The sequence below is a fragment of the Pollicipes pollicipes genome, unplaced genomic scaffold (genome assembly GCF_011947565.3).
Source record: "Pollicipes pollicipes isolate AB1234 unplaced genomic scaffold, Ppol_2.1 Scaffold_4881;HRSCAF=5763_pilon_pilon_pilon, whole genome shotgun sequence".
Classification (NCBI taxonomy): domain Eukaryota; kingdom Metazoa; phylum Arthropoda; class Thecostraca; order Pollicipedomorpha; family Pollicipedidae; genus Pollicipes; species Pollicipes pollicipes.
The window spans coordinates 32,562,973-32,580,390 of record NW_023596576.1 but is presented as its reverse complement, the minus strand read 5'-3'; the positions used below and the strand labels follow the sequence as shown (position 1 = coordinate 32,580,390).

At 59.4% G+C, this 17,418-nt stretch overlaps 3 protein-coding genes across 4 annotated transcripts in view; 2 read left to right on the top strand and 1 right to left on the bottom strand.

The window, feature by feature from the left end:
• Window positions 1–105: 105 nt before the first annotated feature.
• On the top strand, window positions 106–11,731 carry LOC119099954 (WD repeat-containing protein 46). Of its 2 annotated transcripts, none has more exons than XM_037223057.1 (12): window positions 106–207; window positions 1,969–2,201; window positions 2,639–2,813; window positions 3,259–3,513; window positions 5,002–5,152; window positions 6,088–6,323; window positions 6,815–6,968; window positions 7,586–7,733; window positions 9,442–9,536; window positions 10,405–10,500; window positions 11,097–11,207; window positions 11,569–11,731. In XM_037223057.1, exons 2-12 carry the CDS (start codon window positions 2,009–2,011, stop codon window positions 11,686–11,688), a joined length of 1,734 nt encoding a protein of 577 aa, XP_037078952.1. In that variant the 5' UTR covers window positions 106–207; window positions 1,969–2,008; the 3' UTR covers window positions 11,689–11,731. The 2 variants fall into 2 exon arrangements, with proteins under 2 accessions (XP_037078952.1, XP_037078953.1); XM_037223058.1 differs by lacking the exon at window positions 106–207 and adding an exon at window positions 1,111–1,130.
• Window positions 11,732–13,203: 1,472 nt separating this feature from the next.
• On the bottom strand, window positions 13,204–17,090 carry LOC119099953 (uncharacterized; the record flags this gene model as incomplete). The annotated part of the gene is given in 7 exon segments (XM_037223055.1): window positions 13,204–13,460; window positions 13,777–14,005; window positions 14,257–14,575; window positions 14,728–14,870; window positions 15,183–15,277; window positions 15,817–15,925; window positions 16,877–17,090. Coding segments are annotated over 7 exon segments (1,250 nt in total), but the record flags the coding sequence as incomplete, so codon positions are not given.
• A 102-nt stretch (window positions 17,091–17,192) lies between these two features.
• LOC119100266 (WD repeat-containing protein 46) overlaps window positions 17,193–17,418 on the top strand; it is a 6,287-nt gene continuing 6,061 nt past the window's right edge. Inside the window, exon 1 of the mRNA XM_037223373.1 lies at window positions 17,193–17,214. Within this exon, the coding sequence (XP_037079268.1) occupies window positions 17,193–17,214 (22 nt within the window). The remainder of the gene's footprint in view (window positions 17,215–17,418) is intronic.

Sequence of the window (17,418 nt, the reverse complement as noted above, 5' to 3'; positions counted from 1 at the left end):
CACAACATTTATTACGTCATGAAAGTCCTATTTTGAGACCATATATTTGGGACGCCATAACCTACAGCCTTGAGCGGTACCACAACGAACGTCTTGTGCCGCATCGCGGCGCAGGAGCAGAGGCGAAGCACGGCAAGTATTATTCCCGGCGTGCACCGTTCCCGGTCGCGTCCCACGGGGGTCCTCCACGTGCGGTGATTTGTGGAGGTGAGCGTCGCGGCTGTTGTGTTGGCGTAGCAGTGTGTGAGGCTGTTTGAAGGTGGTGAGGCACGGTTCGAACCAGGGAGCACGTGGCCCCACCGGTGTTCTCCAAGTAGACGTCACTTATTTTTCAGGGATCAAAAACACTAGGTTTCGATCATGCGATCCTCTTGAAAACTGGTCGAAAGGGTGCTTAAGAGATATTGTTTTGGAAAATCATGCTGGTTTTACCATAAATCCACTTATATGTGACATCAAAAATGCTTGTGCAATGACACCTCCGAGCAACAGTCGGGGCATGCATGTCACCACATAGATCTGAGGTTATTACACTCTCATGACCAATTGCAGCATTTATAGAGCCGAATTTTCAAGAAATTATGATTATTTAAAGTCACAGTCAGACCAAAAATGTCCCACTGCACTGAGTGAAGTGGCATCTACCATTGTGGCCCTCAAGTGACATAGGTGCTTTCAGTGTGGCTTGGGCATACATGTGTGTCAATATTACCTCAGGCTCAAGCATGGATGTATGTCACATTGCTTTTGTAAAATAGTGTTTGGAGGATTTTTCTGAAAATTGCTATTGCAGCCTTCTAATTCTTGGAAGCATTGTCTCTGGTTGCACTGAAATCAGTGGCAACCATGTGTCAAACCCACAATGCTCATTTTCATAACATGCCTGTGCTGGATTTGTTTCCTCAATCTGGCCTCAGCACCAGGCATCTTCACAGTTGGTTTAAATGCATTTTTGTAGTTGGCATGATATTACTGTTCTAGAACATGTCTTCATGTCAACAATAATCATAGAACAGCAGGATTACACAGTCATACTTTCAAGACCAGATGCGGTATCACAAATGGGACTGTGCATGCATTGATATGCATTGCATCAGATCACAGATGACACTGCTTGCTGATTGAATGTGGTAAGTTATATAATAAAAGGGTAACACAATCTTGACGAGACGCATCATATGCAACATGGTTTGTAAGGCCTAGCTCCATACTTTAGTAGACAGCTGCACTCTGTCAGCCATAAAAAGAAAGGCTGTATATCAGTGTTCATCTGCCTACTCCTTTGCCTGATTCACTGTCCAATAGACCACTGCCCCAGGCAAAGGGATATTCTAGTCATGGCCAGCATTGATGAACTAAAACAATATTCCTCTTGATCCTGATGGTCACTTTTGATTTGCAGAGCTTTGTGGATGTTCCTGTGCCGAACCATTTTCACTAAGTGAATGGTTTTAGGAATAAATGTGATGCAAGGTTGGCAATGCGTAGCTTATGTTAGTGGCCAGAATCCTTTTTTAGCATCTTTGTAAGTAGGGCAATGACAAGCATAAAAAACAAGGACTATCTGGACAGGATTCATCACTGATTTTTGGAACTGTTCTGTACAGCTGACCCCCCAAAATTTCTGCAAACTTTTATGCTATATACTGAAAAAGTATATACTTTTTCATAAGTACTACTAAAAAAGTATATACTTCATAGCTTGTGTATTGGCAGAAGAGTGTTGCATGGGGTTTTCCAGACAGTTATACCACCTCTGTTTCCCCAAAGATAGTTTTGCTCTTGGAGTTCACAGTGGTTTTGAGTGGTGGGTTAGCTATGTTCCCTTTTACTCCCTGAGCATGCTCAATATTAATGCTGTGATGATTAATTGAAAGAAAAATATTAACATCATTTCCTAGGTCTCAATGTACAGGCTATTGATGGGCCCTTGATCAGCCATATTATCTCGATGTATGTATTTTTCAGTGAAGAAAACCAGTAATTTGTTGTATTGAAAGCATAAATAATGGATTCATCAAATGTCCCAGCTGTGGGACCAACAAAGAAAGAAAGAAGGAAGATGCGCCAGGCAGGCAGAGTCCCACACAAGCTCAAAGAGCTTTCTGCAGCTACGAATGTTTTGAAGAGCAACAAAAAGAAAAAAACAAGCAGGCAGCCATGGAACAGGCCGAGAGATGTTGAGGATGATCCATTCCCAGGTGAGTGGCAAACACAACCAAATGGTGCATGGTGTGGACCACATGCAAAGTTGTCACAAATGTTTGCTTTTGTGTGGTGATATTGTGTGCAGTTTTGAATAAAATAGATGGCTGGTGTCATCTGAATGGGCTTGCTTATTTTGCTAAGCCTGGGAAAAACAACAATAGCTTGTGCCACTTGCATGGTATGAGCAGTGTCTGTTCAAGAAGTCATGCAGAATGATTACTGGTCATAATTACACCCAAACCAATGATTCATTAGGTTGACTTTGTAACACAGCCATGTGTATGTGCCGTACACCAGAGCGTAGCATGACGCGAGTGTCCGGTGCGTTCGCCTGTACCCTGCGTAGCCCGCTTCCGGGCGCGTTCCCGGGTCGCCGCCAGCGGCGTCCGGCCGGCGCACGGACGGCTCTGACCGACTCGCGCCACACCAGGCGACGTGCCACACTCAGACGCACGGCTGGACAAGTACGACTGGGGCGACGGCCTGGACGTGTCGGCCGTACGGCGCGGGCCGCACCAGCAGCGCGCGCGCCGGCGCGAGCGGCTGGCCGAGCAGGCGCTTCATCAGATGGCCACCAGCGAACTGCTGCTGCAGGAGGAGTCCGGGTCAGTGGAGCGCGCCACGTTCGCCGCCAATCGCCGCGGCCGCAGCCGCAGCGCGAGCTGCTCGCCCCGTGTCGCTTACACGTAGAGGGGGATGAGCCTAGACTGTCACGTTTTGTCTTCAGATGCTGTAGATGTGGTACGGGGGAAAGAGATTCTCGTGGCTAGAAGATGGATCAGGAGAACTCCCATTTGTCGCGGGTTCGCGAGTGGAGAATTCCCTGTGCATGCTGCACTTTTCGAAAGAGACGTTGTGACCTGATAAATGGTTTGTTGTCGTCCTGACCATCGTATATGCTTCTTCTTCCATACCTTAAGGAAGTCCAAAGTAGGCTGCGCCGTCTGATCTGCTCTCCTATCCCTCTGGCTTGTCACGACACCTGATGTCTTGCGGTGGAGTGTGGCGGGCCCGCCGTGTGTCACGCCTGAACTCTTCCTCGCTCGGCAGGTACCTGGAGGCGGACGAGGGCGAGGACACTGTCGATATCTCGCAAGAGGAGATCGTCGGCGCCGTCGACATCACGTCGGCGACCAAGCGGTTCGACCTGCGGCTGCGGGAGTTCGGCCCGTACAGCGTCGACTACACGCGGAACGGACGCCACCTGGTGATGGGCGGCGCGCTCGGCCACGTGGCCGCCTTCGACTGGGTTACCAAGCGGCTCATGTGTGAGGTTGCCGTCGGAGAGTCCGTACACGATGTCAAGTGAGCGCAGCGAACGCGGCGACCAGAGCCGCAGGGAGGTTATGGCCGTGGCAGTCATGGCCACAGGGAGGTTGGGGCCTGACGGTAGTAGCCGCAGAGAGGCTGGGACCGGGCGGTTGTGGCCGATGGGAGGCTGGGGCTGTTAAAACGATGACTCAGGGGAAGCTGTGGTAACGGCTGCAATTGCTCTAGGAATACGAGGGTCGTCGAGATCTATCCTTAAAACGTGAGCGGCGCACCTGTCGTAAACTGCAATGACATTTGTGTTGTTGGAGTGGAAGAGTGTGAATAGGGAACATCAGAACAGTAAAGCCCCGACCGTTCGTCGGGCCTCCATCGCGGCAGAATAGTGTAAGCAACACTTTGCCATATTTTGGCACCTTGAAAGTGTTAGGAATGAGAGTGTTCTACATTTGTGTAAGGTTTTGAATAGAATAGCCAGCTTGAAGGTCATCCGATGCAGTTAACAGCCCTACCTTTCTTAAGATCTAAGTCTCCCTAGTTTCTGAGCCACCCGCCCGCTAAGATACGCAGCCTGTTTCGTGCAGACTATTCATGGTCACTTAGACGTGCATTACGCCACAGAGACGTCATTCGAATGCTGCCACCCCATTAGGCATGCGGCGTGCAAGGCAAAGAAGAATATGATCGTCAAAGTACTCGTGTATGGCGTTTTGTGAGCACGGTTTTCAGATATCAGGTACTTTGTTTGCATCTCGCCCAGTGTTGTGAAGCATTGTAAGATTCAAACACGAATCACGTATTGTGGTGCATAATGCAAGAAGTTGAGCATGGGCACGAGACATTACAGAAATGAGATGCATAATAAGACTTGTAAATATAAAACTTGTAAAGTGAGGCTGGTGATTGCTTCAGAGTTGCGCCATAACTGAGCATGTGAATACAAGTAAACAACAAACTCACGGATAAATATGCAGGAATCCGGCGAGAAGGGCCAACAACACGAGCCCATAACAATATCTGCTGTAGCAAACTCGTCTAGCGCCGCCACTACCATTTCTCGCCTGGTTAAGGTACTACAATTTGGTGCCGGGGCGGCACACACGGCCAGTTCAGCAATATCTCTAATTTTATACGGTTGTTCCATGGCGCAATCAGACAATGCCGTATTAAGGAACATGTTCCCTGAATGGATAAATTGTGTTGTTCACGAGCAGTCTTTCACTTCGATATACCAATAGTTGCAAGTGAGACAGTTTCATGACACCTTCAAACGTGGAACATTCCCTTCAACCAGATTGATATAGATTGCCGTGGAAGTGAGCTACTTTGAATTTAATGTTTTTGGCTGGTGCTGGAAAGAAGTGCTTTGGTGTCTTTCTCCTGAGCAAGATAATAATTATGGGCAGCTGCCACCGCCGCAGGTAACTAAAAAGTCATTCACCGTGTCGGCCGCCCCAGCGCCTGTCGCTGCCGTGTGATCGAAGGTCTCGTGTGTATCACTTCACGTGTCCCGTTTGTTCTCAGGTGGCTTCACAACGAGAACATGTTCGCGGTGGCACAGAAGGAGTGGGTGTTTGTGTACGACAGCCAGGGAACGGAGCTGCACTGCCTCAAGAAACTCTACCGCACGCTCAAAATGGAATTCCTGCCGTACCACTTTCTGCTGACAACCTGCGTGAGTTTTCCCTCACGGCCATTGGCTGACACGAATAGGCCGTCTTGGGCTTATCTGATGTGCCTGTTTTCTTCTCTACCCTGCTATTGCATGCTCACTATTTAGCCTTCAGCAATAATCAGCGCGTTGTTGAAATCTCTGACGGCTGTATACGCAGGCACTGAGCGGCCGACTTACCCGCTGGGGCAGGGGGGGGGGGGGAGGAGGAGCTGGCCACCTGGTGTGCGGCTTCCCACCATGCCTCTCGCCCTTCCCCTGACCTTCGCCCTTAAAACCAAGTGTGGCCATCTCAGCTAGCTGTCATTGACGCTGACCGTGTCCTCCAGAGCGAGCGCGGCCATCTCAGCTGGCTGCCACTGACGCTGACCGTGTCCCCCCCCCCCCTCCAGAGCGAGCGCGGCCACCTCAGCTGGCTGCCATTGACGCTGGCCGTGTCCGCCTCCAGAGCGAGCGCAGCCACCTCAGCTGGCTGTCACTGACGCTGACCGTGTCCCCTCCAAAGAGCGCGCGGCCACCTCAGCTGGCTGCCACCGTGTCCCCTCTAAAGAGCGCGCGGCCACCCCAGCTGGCTGCCACTGACACTGACCGTGTCCCCTTCCAGAGCGAGCGCGGCCACCTCAGCTGGCTGCCACTGACGCTGGCCGTGTCCCCTCCAAAGAGAGCGCGGCCACCTCAGCTGGCTGCCACTGACGTTGACCGTGTCCTCCTCCAGAGCGAGCGCGGCCACCTCAGCTGGCTGCCACTGACGCTGGCCGTGTCCCCCTCCAGAGCGAGCGCGGCCACCTCAGCTGGCTGCCACTGACGCTGGCCGTGTCCCCTCCAAAGAGCGCGCGGCCACCCCAGCTGGCTGCCACTGACGCTGGCCGTGTCCCCCTCCAGAGCGAGCGCGGCCACCTCAGCTGGCTGCCACTGACGCTGGCCGTGTCCTCCTCCAGAGCGAGCGCGGCTACCTCAGCTGGCTGGACGTCAGCACGGGCAAGATGGTGGCGCAGACGCAGACGCGTATGGGCAGGCTGGGCGTGATGTGTCAGAACCCGGCCAGCGCGGTGGTGTGCCTGGGTCACGCGCGCGGCGTCGTCAGCCTGTGGACGCCCGGCCTCTCGGAGCCGGCGGCCAAGGTGCTCTGTCACCCGCACCCGGTGCAGGCGGTGGCCGTCGACCACAGTGGCGTGTGAGTGACACTGCGGGCGAGACCGGCGGCTGGCGGCGTAGACGACGCGCTGCGGCCGAGCCGTCATGGCTAGCTGTACACCTCGTTCCATGCGGACCAGGGGAGCGTCTTGTGCGGACGCGGATGCGCGGCCGCGATTAGCATGCAAGGAGCTGTTTGGGCGATCCGCTTCCGTACGCTGGGCTACGACCTCTACACTGGGCTAGGTACTTGGCTACTCACCAACCTGTACCGCCTAGTTTGGTCGACCTGTTCTTCCGCCCTGGGTTAGGTACTGGGCCACCGTCAGCGGGCGCGCTGCACCCAGCGTGTCTGACCCGTCCCGTCACCGTGTCTGAGGTACGTGCGCCCAGTGTGTCTGACCCGTCCCGTCACCGTGTCTCAGGTACATGCGCCCAGTGTGTCTGACCCGTCCCGTCACCGTGTCTCAGCCACCGTCAGCGTGCTTGCTCCGCCCAGTGTGTCTGACCCGTCCCGTCACCGTGTCTCAGGTACATGGCTACGGCCAGCGTGGACCGGACGGTCAAGCTGTGGGACTTGCGAACCTACGGCTGCCTGCAGTCGTACCGGCTGGGCGCCGGGGCCAGCCACCTGCAGTGGAGCCAGAAGCACCTGCTGGCCGCCGCCGTCGGCAACACGGTCGAGGTGCGGCGCCTCTCATTGGCTGATGGAGACGGCTTGTGCCGTGGCTTCTCCCAGCTGTTTTGGTCAGATACTGAATATCTTGTGCTTCGTCGGTGTGTGTTACACTTTTAACAAATGACGCGTGATGTCTGGTGTGTGTATGCGCACTTCCTCTTCAACACTTTGGGTGGAGGGTGTCGAGCTTGTGTAGTAAGCTAATCAAATGCGAGGCTAATGCGGTACATTATCTGGATGTGAGTATTAATCTATGACTGGGCCTTCCTGGGCACATGGTTTGAAAAATATTGAGCTTGGTTGCATGGTTCATACATTCCAAAACGATGGACCACCCGGGAATCACTTATCGTAATCATGGTGTTTTGCGCGTTTTTTCACCTGGTGACTGATGGTGTGGTGACGCCTGTTCTTTTGGTGGCAACCGCTGTGATGACACCTGGTGACCTGGTGATACCTCTGATATGATCACACTTGCTCACGTGGTGACCGTTGGTATGATGACGCCTGTTCACTTGGTGACCAATGATATGATGGCGCCTGTTCACCTGGTGACCGATGGTATGATGGCACTTGTTCACCTGGTGACCGGCTGGTGTGGTGACGGCTGCGGTGGTGACCAGGTGTACCGGGACTGCGTGTCCACGCCGCCGGACCGACCCTACCTGCGACACCGCATGTCGGGCAGCGTCAGTGGCTTGCAGTTCTGCCCGTACGAGGACGTGCTGGGCGTCGGACACCGCGACGGCTTCACCAGCATACTGGTGCCCGGTAGGTGGCGGTGCCAGCGGCGCACGCGCGCAAAACGTGGGGCGTGTGGCCGGCACACGTGAGGCGCGAGGGACAGTGGAACACGGCTTCTTTGTGGGGTGTGCTCTTCAGCGCTGTCCCAGCAAGCTTTATGTGCATGATGCAGTTGAGACGAGAGCGGAGGAGAGGAGCGTGTCACGTCGAAAGGACACGCACGGAGCGCGTCACGTCGGAAGGACACACACGGAGCGTGTCACGTCAAAAGGACACACACGGAGCGTGTCACGTTGAAAGGCCACACGGAGCGTGTCACGTTGAAAGGACACGCACGGAGCGCGTCACGTTGAAAGGTCGCATACGGAGCGTGTCACGTTGAAAGGACACACACGGAGCGTGTCACATCGAAAGGACACGCACGGAGCGTGTCACGTTGAAAGGACACACACGGAGCGTGTCACGTTGAAAGGGCGCACACGGAGCGTGTCACGTCGAAAGGACACACACGGAGCGTGTCACGTCAAAAGGACACGCACGGAGTGCGTCACGTTGAAAGGACACGCGCGGAGCGTGTCACGTGGAAAGGACACGCACGGATAGATCATGTCGCGTTGCTCGTCTCGAGCTTTCCATGCGAACTCTCAGTAAATAAGTTCCCAGAGGTTCCATAGTGCCACTTGTTCCTTCATGTGCGTATGAGCGTTTCACATTTATCCAACACTAGTGAAATATTCCGGTGTGTTTGTCAGCTTCCGAAATTAAACATTTGCTGTTAACACGTGAGCGCAAACGTGGTTTGAGAGGGGCGAGATGAAAAAAGATGATCGTGATCTGCTGTTCGTAAAACCTGTGGTGAGACTGTGTTAGAGGTTGGATTCGGCTAGGCCAGATTACATGTTTTTAATCGTTATCGTCTGTGGTAGCAGCGGTCTTAATGCCAGCACAATTGTGTGATTAAAGTGCTCTGTTCACGCACAACGAGCTTGTTGCATTGATGCCCGCATGTAGAGGTGAACATTGGTTTAGTTCGCTTCCATCTCATGCATCTCGTTGCCAAATATGGTCAGGTGTGTCGCGATACTACCCAGAACGCTCGGCGTGATGGCGGCGGTAGTTTGCGGCGCAGTTCCAGTCACGTCTTACGGTCGAGCGGGCCGCTCTGTTTCGGCTCAACCGCGCCGACAGATTGATATAAGTCACGACTGGCTGAACGCTGCCGACTATTTCTGTTGGGTCTGTGTGGGCGTCGTATCGAGCGCTATGTGCGTCTATTATTAATGAATGCTGTCACCCTAATATTTACCGCTGCTTACATAGTATGCAAGGCTCCGAATCTCTATCGTTATATCATCGTTGGCATGCGCCTGGGAGTGGCCTGGCGAAAATATGCCATCGGCCGACGTGGCATGCGGCCCGTAACGGCGGCGCTGAGCTGGGGCAGACGGGCCGCCCGATTGAACTGTAAGCAGCTCACGTCACCGCGTGGCCGCCAGCTGGCCGGCTGGCAGCCGGGCGAGGTTTGGCAGCGCTATCGGGCGCCGGCGGGCCCGGAATGGCCTCGGCCTCCCCGGCTTGTATATGCCGCTAATCGCACGCGGAAATGGATACGTCCAAAGCGATGCGCGGTGGGGCGGCCCTATCGGATGTTTATCTGGCGCCCGAGCCACTGGAGGCCAGCGAGCGGCGGCGGCGTCCGGCCGTCAGCTCACGTGACCCCTCCGTCTGCCCCCAGGCGCCGGCCAGGCCAACTTCGATGCGTACGAGAGCAATCCGTACCAAACGAAGAAGCAGCGTCGCGAGGCCGAGGTCAAGCAGCTGCTGGAGAAGGTAGGAGGGCGCCGCTGTGGGCCGGTCCCCGGGGAGGCGAGTGTGCGGTGGGGTCACGCCAGCTCTCGCTCCTTGGGGAGTGAGAGGGCGCTGGACCCACGCCAGCTCGCGCTCCCAGGGGAGGCCCAGACACGTGCAGGTCCGCCAACGGACGCCTGGCGGGGCCCGCGGTGGGACGGACCCCGTGCCGCCCTGGGGGCGCGGAGACGGACCAGACGGCCGGCCGCCTGTCCGCCGGGCCAGGGCGTCCCCCAGTCTGTAGCGCTTGTCAGCTGCTCCGGGGACCGGGGAGGGGCACGGCGTCCCTGTGAAGCTGCACCAGCTGCTCCGGGCATGGGAGCAGGGCAGGGCACATCCCGCTTTTTAGCGGTCAGATTCCTCCTGGACGCGCCGTTGAGAAGCGGGGCGGGCGTCGCCTGGCCTGTACCTATTAACCGCCCGGGAACCGGACGCTAAGTGGACTGAGCGCGATGGATTTCGATAGGAAGTTCCCAATTGACGTGATCTGCGTTGGTGATGGTGAAGCCCGCACGCCGTGCATGCTGTGACAGGGACCGGGACAGTGAGCTGGACAGGCAATATTTCCGACCCTGTATGTCAAGTCATCTCACGCTCTGAGCTGTTGAGGACCTGGGCGGTGATCTGGACAGGTAGTATCTCGGATCCTGTATGTCAAGTCATCTCACGCTCTCAGCTGTTGAGGGGTGGCGTGCTGCTCTCGCGGTCGCGCGGTCGCGCTCCGATGGGTGCGTGGCGACCCGCGGGCGGACGCTGCGTGACAATGTGACCAGCGCGTGACGTGACGCGTGCCGCTTTGTGGCGTGGTAAGCCCGGCTGGAGGCTGACCGGCGGGGTCGTGGTCCGCCAGGTCCAGCCGGAGTTGATCACGCTGGAGCCGGCAGAGCTGGGCCAGGTGGACACGGCCACTCTCCAGGAGAAGGTGGCCGCCAAACAGAAGCTGCTGGTGGGTAACTCCGCTCCGTTCCCCGGCCCCTTCACCGTTCCATTCTCTCATGTTGGCGCGAGGCGTTTGGCTGAATGTATTTGGGCCTGCTGCAGTTGGGTAACGATCGAACACCCCGCCCTACGCTGCCTTGTGAAGAGTCCAATCTCACTACGCGGCTGTCTTGCCGTTCCTGGCGCATGGCGTATTAGTGGGATTGCACTATGCCATCATGAGGGTGAGAATCCGTATTCATTGTGGCACGTTCTGGCTGCGGTCTGTCTTTTGTCAGCCTCGCCCAGGCGCTGCGAGCGTCCTGCGCTGTCGGGATGGTCCAAGTGTCGTCAGTCTTGGTGATCCCAGCCGGCGGCTGGCCTGGCCTGGCCTGGCCTGGCCGCGCCGCGGCGTGACGTCTGCGCCGTGACGGCCGGGGCCGGCGACGGAGCGCGCCGCCGCCGACACCAGCTGACGTATGCGCGTCGGCCTGCTGGGCGTAAACAGGGGGCCATCTGCCGCGGGCCGGGCGCGCGCGCGCGCTCGCTCTCGCCCTCGCCCTCGCCCTCGCCCTCGCCCTCGCCCTCGCCCTGATGTCTGACACCGCTGACTGTGTCGCGCAGTACGTGAAGGCGCCCAAGATCGACTTCCAGCCGCGAAACAAGACCAAGGGGCGCAGCAAGGCCGGCAAGATGGCCGCCCGCAAGAAGGGCGTCATCGGTCTGGAGCAGAGGGTACGCGTGCTAGGATTGGGAACTACTGCGCTGTCCTTGTGTATCATACGCCATCCCCAGAAACTCCGAAATGTTACATACATTGTTCGAGCAATGTCGCAGATATTTCACTTCACTTGAAGGGCATCTGCTCCTGTTCTCTTCAGTTCCACCACTGTGCCCTGGAAAAGAGCTGGCGGGTGTTCAACACCAGCTATTGGTGGACATCCCATGCATACATTTACACGCGTTGTTCTATGCGCTGGTCAATTTCTCGGTCTTGTACCAATTCCCTGAGTTGTCTGGATCTGGTGACAAATGCTTTATCACCTGCAGCCCCATCGGTAGCAGCACTTCCACATGACGTCCGGTGTGTTTGCAGAAATACCTCAAGGAAGCGAAGAAAGCGTCTCAAAAGCTGGTGAACGCGGAGAAGAAGCCTGCAAAGTCTGCTGCGGTCCAGCGGGCGGTGCTGGACAGGTTCAAGAGGAAGCCCATGTAAAGCGGTGCTCGTCCAGTCGAAAAATATATCTCTGGAATGAACGGACCCGGTGGGACCACTGAATGGTGTCGTCAGGCTCGTCTCTTGGAACGCTTCCAAGAATGAACCGCATCCGCAAAATTGGCAGATTCCGCTCCGCCTCGCTGCCGAGCCGCATCTCTGGTGTCAGTCAGGCGCGGCCAGGCGCAGGCCCGCCGTGGAGCGCGGGACCGCCGGCCGACCGCCACAGGCGGCGCCACCAGCTGCGCCGGCGCCCGGCCGACGCGACGCTCCTCACTCTCGGCCCCGCAGCTGCGCAGTCTGTCGCGCTCGGTCGATATCGATTCGGACACGGTGCAAGGCCCGACACGGCCGCGTCCGGCGGCGGCCGACGGCCCGGGCTGGCCAAGCCAAACAGCGGGCCGGCCGGCGCGTTGCCAACGGCCGGGGAGTTCACGGCCGCCCGACGCCGCCCGCCCGGCCGGCCTCCGGACGGCGTACGCGCAGTTGGCAGGGTGGAGCCAGACGGGTGTCCTACTCTGGGCCTCCGAGCAGGTGTGGTGGGGTAGGAAGCCGGCGCCGAGCGGCCGGAGGGGCTCGTCATTCAGTGAGGGTGAGAGGGGAGCCCTCGGGGCGCGCGTCGCCCGTCCAGTCACGCGGGCGGAGCGTGGCCAGCGTCCCACCCGCCAGCCCCCAGATGGAGCAGGAGTTGGGCACGGAGGCGGGTGGGCGCTGAACCCGCCAGAGCGGGGACTACGGCCCGGTCCGGTCCGGCCCGTTGCTTGGCGGGCGCGGTACTCTGGCGCCAACCGAAGGTCACCTTCCGCTCGCTCCGGCCGACCCGGAAACACAGACGGCCATGAAATCAGCGATTGGTTTATTCTGTTACTAACATCTACAAATAGCTCACTTAAAATGGATAACATTACTTTGTTAAAACAGCGTTCCATTGCTCAGTGCACATACTGCGATGAAACACAAGCGCCGGGCTACCCAGCCCGCCGAGCGCCCCAACACAACACAAAAAGGACAGTGCGCACGCGCAACAGAGGCCAATGTAACAACTGATGGTAAAACTAGAGATGAATGAATTGGTCCTGCCTGACAAAGGTGTTGTGGACGGAATGATGCGAATTTGTCATGAAGGCCGCTGCTAACTAACGCGCTACGGTTGAGTGATACACTACGACGCCCGTCCGCTTTGTAACTGCACTGCAGCGGCGGTCGGCGCCTTAAGACGCAAACACGACCAACGGGCCCGCCGCGTCCGCTGCGCCGGCCCCCGAGCAGCCTAAAACGCAAACGGGTGCACTTTGTATAAATAAAACCGAAACGCCGGTGGCGGTTTGGTCCGAGCATGGCACGGACGACACCGGACAATAAATTACCGCCCAGGAGTCCGCCAACCCGAAAGAGTTAAAAGGCGGGCGCCGCGAGGCCCGCCAGTTAGCACCGTCTCATCAGCTACGGAGGCGCGCGCGGCGCAACCCGGCGCCGCCGGGGCCGAGGCGCGGCGGCGCGCGGGCGGGCGCGCGCGCCAGGTGGGAGGCTGCGGCCGCTCTCGGGTGCGCGCACCGCGAGGTAGGAGGAGGGAGGCGGGCGGCCCGCCGCCTAGCTGCCCGGCCCGACCGGTTTGTACTGTGGTGGCGCGCCTACCGCGCTGGCCTGCTCCGCTGCACAACGCACTGCACGGCCTCGGCCACCGCCTCGAACACGGGCACGCCTCTGCGCGTGGCCAGGTCCGACAGGTACGAGCGGCCCCGGTTGTAGTCCTTGATGGCCGTCGGCGTCAGCTGCGGGCGACATCGAGCATGGTGTCAGGCGGCGGTACGCCCAGACACACCAGCATAGACCACGCACATCCGACGTCCCACGAAGTCACGCGTGGAGAGGGAAAAACGAGGCGAGCAGATTGTGACCACGGTCAGCACATGTACGTTGCACGTACACACACCCGTGGATGCATACAGCCAGTGCATGACCCCTATATGCCAAGACGAAGCACCGATCTATACACGTGGAGAGCAGCCTCGTGAAGTGCCATTCGAGACCGAGTGTCTCGGCGCCGTACGGGGTGACGGCGCGCGGCACCGGCGGGGCGGGGCCTACCTTCTCGCCGCGGATGACGCAGTTGTCCGGCAGCATCTGCACGCAGAGGACGACGCGCGCACCCAGGCCGATGTAGTGCGCCGCCACCGTCATATGCACCGAAGCTCGTGACGTGTCGGTGATGACGAACAGCAGCTGCCGGCAGCGCTCCAGCCGGGCGGCCGCCGTCGGCGTCAGGCGCTCCGAGCGAGACGGCGGCGTCGGCGGCTCGAACGAGAGGCCCGCCTTCCTGCCGGCGGCGACGAGACGGGCGTCACGGGTCTGACCGGCGGCTGGCCGGCGACACGACCGGCGACAGGCAGAAACACCTAGGCTGGCCGCGGTGGGCCGCCGCGGCCTGGCGCAGTCCTCGCGCCGAAGGCAAAGCCGTGCAGCGGGCCACAACGCCGGACGAGCGACAACAGCCGCTGAGGACCCTTCTCAGTCGCTCTCACTGTGCGTGGCGCCTCAAGCGCCGCCCGCCCACGCCCGAGCACTCACTTGAGTAGGGGAATGGCGATGCTCTCCCGCCAGGCGGTGTCGGTGCTCGTGCCGCCGAGGTACACGTCGCGCACGTCGGCCGCCGGCGCGCTGTTGCCGTTGTTGCTGAGTTGCCGAGCCAGCCGCTGCGGCAGCACCCACTCGGCCACCCGGGTGAACGGGGTCAGCAGCATCTCGGCGGTGCGCGAGAGGACGGAGGGCCCGGACCGGCCGCGCGCCGCGCGCCATCCGCCGCTCTGCAGCTCGGTGACCAGCAGGCAGAAGTCCTCGAACGCGATCCGGTCGTTGGATACGACGCCATTGGTCCGCTCCGTCACATCTGGCGACGGCGAGGGGTGGCGTCACGGCACAGGACCGCCCGGCGCCGCGCACGCTCAAGGTGCAGCCTCTGTTGACACCCACCACGCACGGCACGATTTCTCGTCACACCGCTCACGCAGACGGGGTGAGAGGTGGCGGACTGGCGCTCACCTCGGATCTGAGCCAGCAGGAGCCTGACGTCGCTGGGGCAGACGACGCGGCCGGTGGCCACCCGCAGGGCAGCGCACGTCTCGCCCGCACTCAGGCAGCCGCGGCCGTCTGAGTCCTGGTTGGCGAACACCTCCCGCAGCCTCCTGTCGGTGCAGAGGGCGCCACTGTGACGGCCGGACCGGCGGCGTCGTGACGGCAGGTACGCGACGGCCCGCGCGCTCTCCGCCGGTCCACACTACGAGAGAGCTGGCTACCGCAATCAATGACCACAAGCTCGTGATGGGCTCAGTGCACCGAGCGTTTGAAGAAGTTGTAAAACGAAGGCCGATGCGGAACAAAAACATTGCATCACCGTCTTTTAACGGAAGGGATTACGTGTTGGGATACACAAGGATTAACTCACGGCCGCGCCAGCACATCGGTCGGTTCGGCAGGCCGAGTTTTCGGAGACTTACTGCAGTTTGTCGGCCAGCGTGATGTGTGCGTTTCGAACTGGCACGGCATTATCGTCCAGCTGTAAATCTTGTACTCGGATATCTTTTCTCAACACCTGCGACCCAAGGACGCGCGCCGTCAGAGCTCGGCCTTGGTATCAGCTGTGGGCCGAGTCCCCACTCATAGTACACCTCATCTGTCTCGCCGGCCGCCGCCCGGCCCACCGCTCGTTCTTCGCCCCCGGCGATACAGGCACGCAGAACAAACAGAGGCAGCGGATTCGCGCGAGTCACGCCGCCTTTTATCGCGCTGTCGCACAGAATAGGGGGGGGGGGGGAGGGGGGGCACGGTCCAGCGCCGCCTCGGCAGCTGACCAAACAGTCCGCAGGCGAGGCGGCCGCGGCGCAGCGAAGGGCCGGAGCGCCGCGGCTCGTCTCCGCCGAGCGTCGCGACGCGGCAGCATTGTCTCATCGGCGTGGGAGGCATGGCACGAGCGCCCCGTATCTCGCCTCGGCTGGGGACGCGTGAGAGGCCGCCAGCCAGCCGGCGCCAGCTAAACAAACACTGCAAGAGCGCCGGGGCCGCCCGGGTGGCCAGGCCCACCCCATGGCTGATGACGCCGGGATGACGTCACATCGGCGGCTGACGTCATACCTTGTCCGTGCAGTCGAGCCCCGACGAGATGGTCTCGAAAACAGGAAGCCCCTGGCGCTCCACCAAGTCTTGGAGATAGTTTTGCGTTCTATCCAGATCACAGTATTCCCTGCACGAAGAGTTTCAGTGTCACACAGGCGGTCACAGCCCGTTCAGAGGGATCATGCACGTCTTCGGGGGTGGGAGGCACTATCACGAAAGCCGTCGTCCCTTTAAAGTCACAAACGCACTAAGAAAGACCTCACTACAAAGACCGCGATAGCGGTGGTCAACAGCCAGGTGAGATAAGCCTCAACGAGGGGCCGGCAAAGCCCTGTTTGGATAGCAGCTGGTGCAGATAGCGGCACACCACGATAGCAGGTGGGCTGGGTGGAGCGGCGCGTGGTCTAGCGCCGCTATGGCGGGCCGCTGAGCGCGGCGCCGCCGATCCGCTGAAGGCTGCGGCGCAGTGCGCAGCGAGCACGGCCGCCAGATACGACCGGCCCAGCGAAGGATGACGGCCGCAGCCCCGGTCTTGACATGACGTCAGCAGCCACAGGCGCCGCCAGGCCGGGGCCACTTCCCCTTCGGTCCGCGTGTTCTTCATTTTAGCGCTCCATTAGGCCCCTCACAGACAGTTATAATGTCGCGACGAGTTCTCAATGAATTCGACTCCCTCCCTCATCCCTATAGGAATCCTGGCTGTCCTCCCCGCCAGCGCCCGTCGCCGCGCCGGCCCTGTGACCTGGGCGGGGCGCCGGCCGGTGCCGAGCCGCTCGAGTCCCGGCCCGGCTGTTGTTTCGCCGCGGCGCGCCGTCAGACCGCTGGCACGCCCTGAACGCCCGTCGCCGCGCCGGCCCTGTGACCTGGGCGGGGCGCCGGCCGGTGCCGAGCCGCTCGAGCCCCGGCCCGGCTGTTGTTTCGCCGCGGCGCGCCGTCAGACCGCTGGCACGCCCTGAACGCACATGCGCGCCTCAAGGTCGCGACGGCAGCCCGCCGAGCAGCCAAACAACCCGCCTCCTGCTGTACTCAGAGTGGGCGACAAGCGATACCATAGGGAGGGGGGGGGGGGGGCGCTCACGTGTTGGTGATGGCCTCGCCGCAGATGGTCTGGCCGGGTCCGGACAGTCGGCTGACCACCAGCACCAGCTTGCGGCCGCTGGCCGCCAGGTACGAAGCCTCAGCATGGAGGAGACGGCGCGCGTCTGGTTGTCGATGACGAAGAACAGGACGGTGGCACCCTGTTTGGCCTCCTCCTCCAGCGCGATCAGGCCCGGATGCCAGGACGCCACTTGCTGAGGGCACGCGACAGCGCTCGGTCAGCTTTCGGTGACGCACGGCCGGCCGCGGCGCCCCACCACAGCCCTATGTTTATTGTTTATTCCTGGCAGATAGCGATGATTGGCGGTGACACGTTCGGTTTGCCTCGACGGCGGCGCGACGCGCTTGGCGATCCTCAGCTGGCGGGCGGGGTGAAACGCTACCCCAGCCGCAGGGGTTAACAACGAGGAAAGGTCACGCAATTGCGACCAAGACGTCACAGCGCAACACCGTCGGATCATCAAGATGTCACAAACAATGCACTGGGAGAGTCTGAAACCGAAGCTCGCCGGGCGGCTGCAA

What these genes read in the sequence shown, in the direction of transcription:
- LOC119099954 (XM_037223057.1), top strand. Translation starts at nt 2,009, where the DNA reads ATGGATTCATCAAATGTCCCAGCTGTGGGACCAACAAAGAAAGAAAGA. An exon ending in ACTTTCTGCTGACAACCTGC is followed by an intron (nt 5,153 to 6,087) that starts GTGAGTTTTCCC and finishes GTCCTCCTCCAG; the next exon opens with AGCGAGCGCGGCTACCTCAG. An exon ending in CCGTCGGCAACACGGTCGAG is followed by an intron (nt 6,969 to 7,585) that starts GTGCGGCGCCTC and finishes GGTGGTGACCAG; the next exon opens with GTGTACCGGGACTGCGTGTC.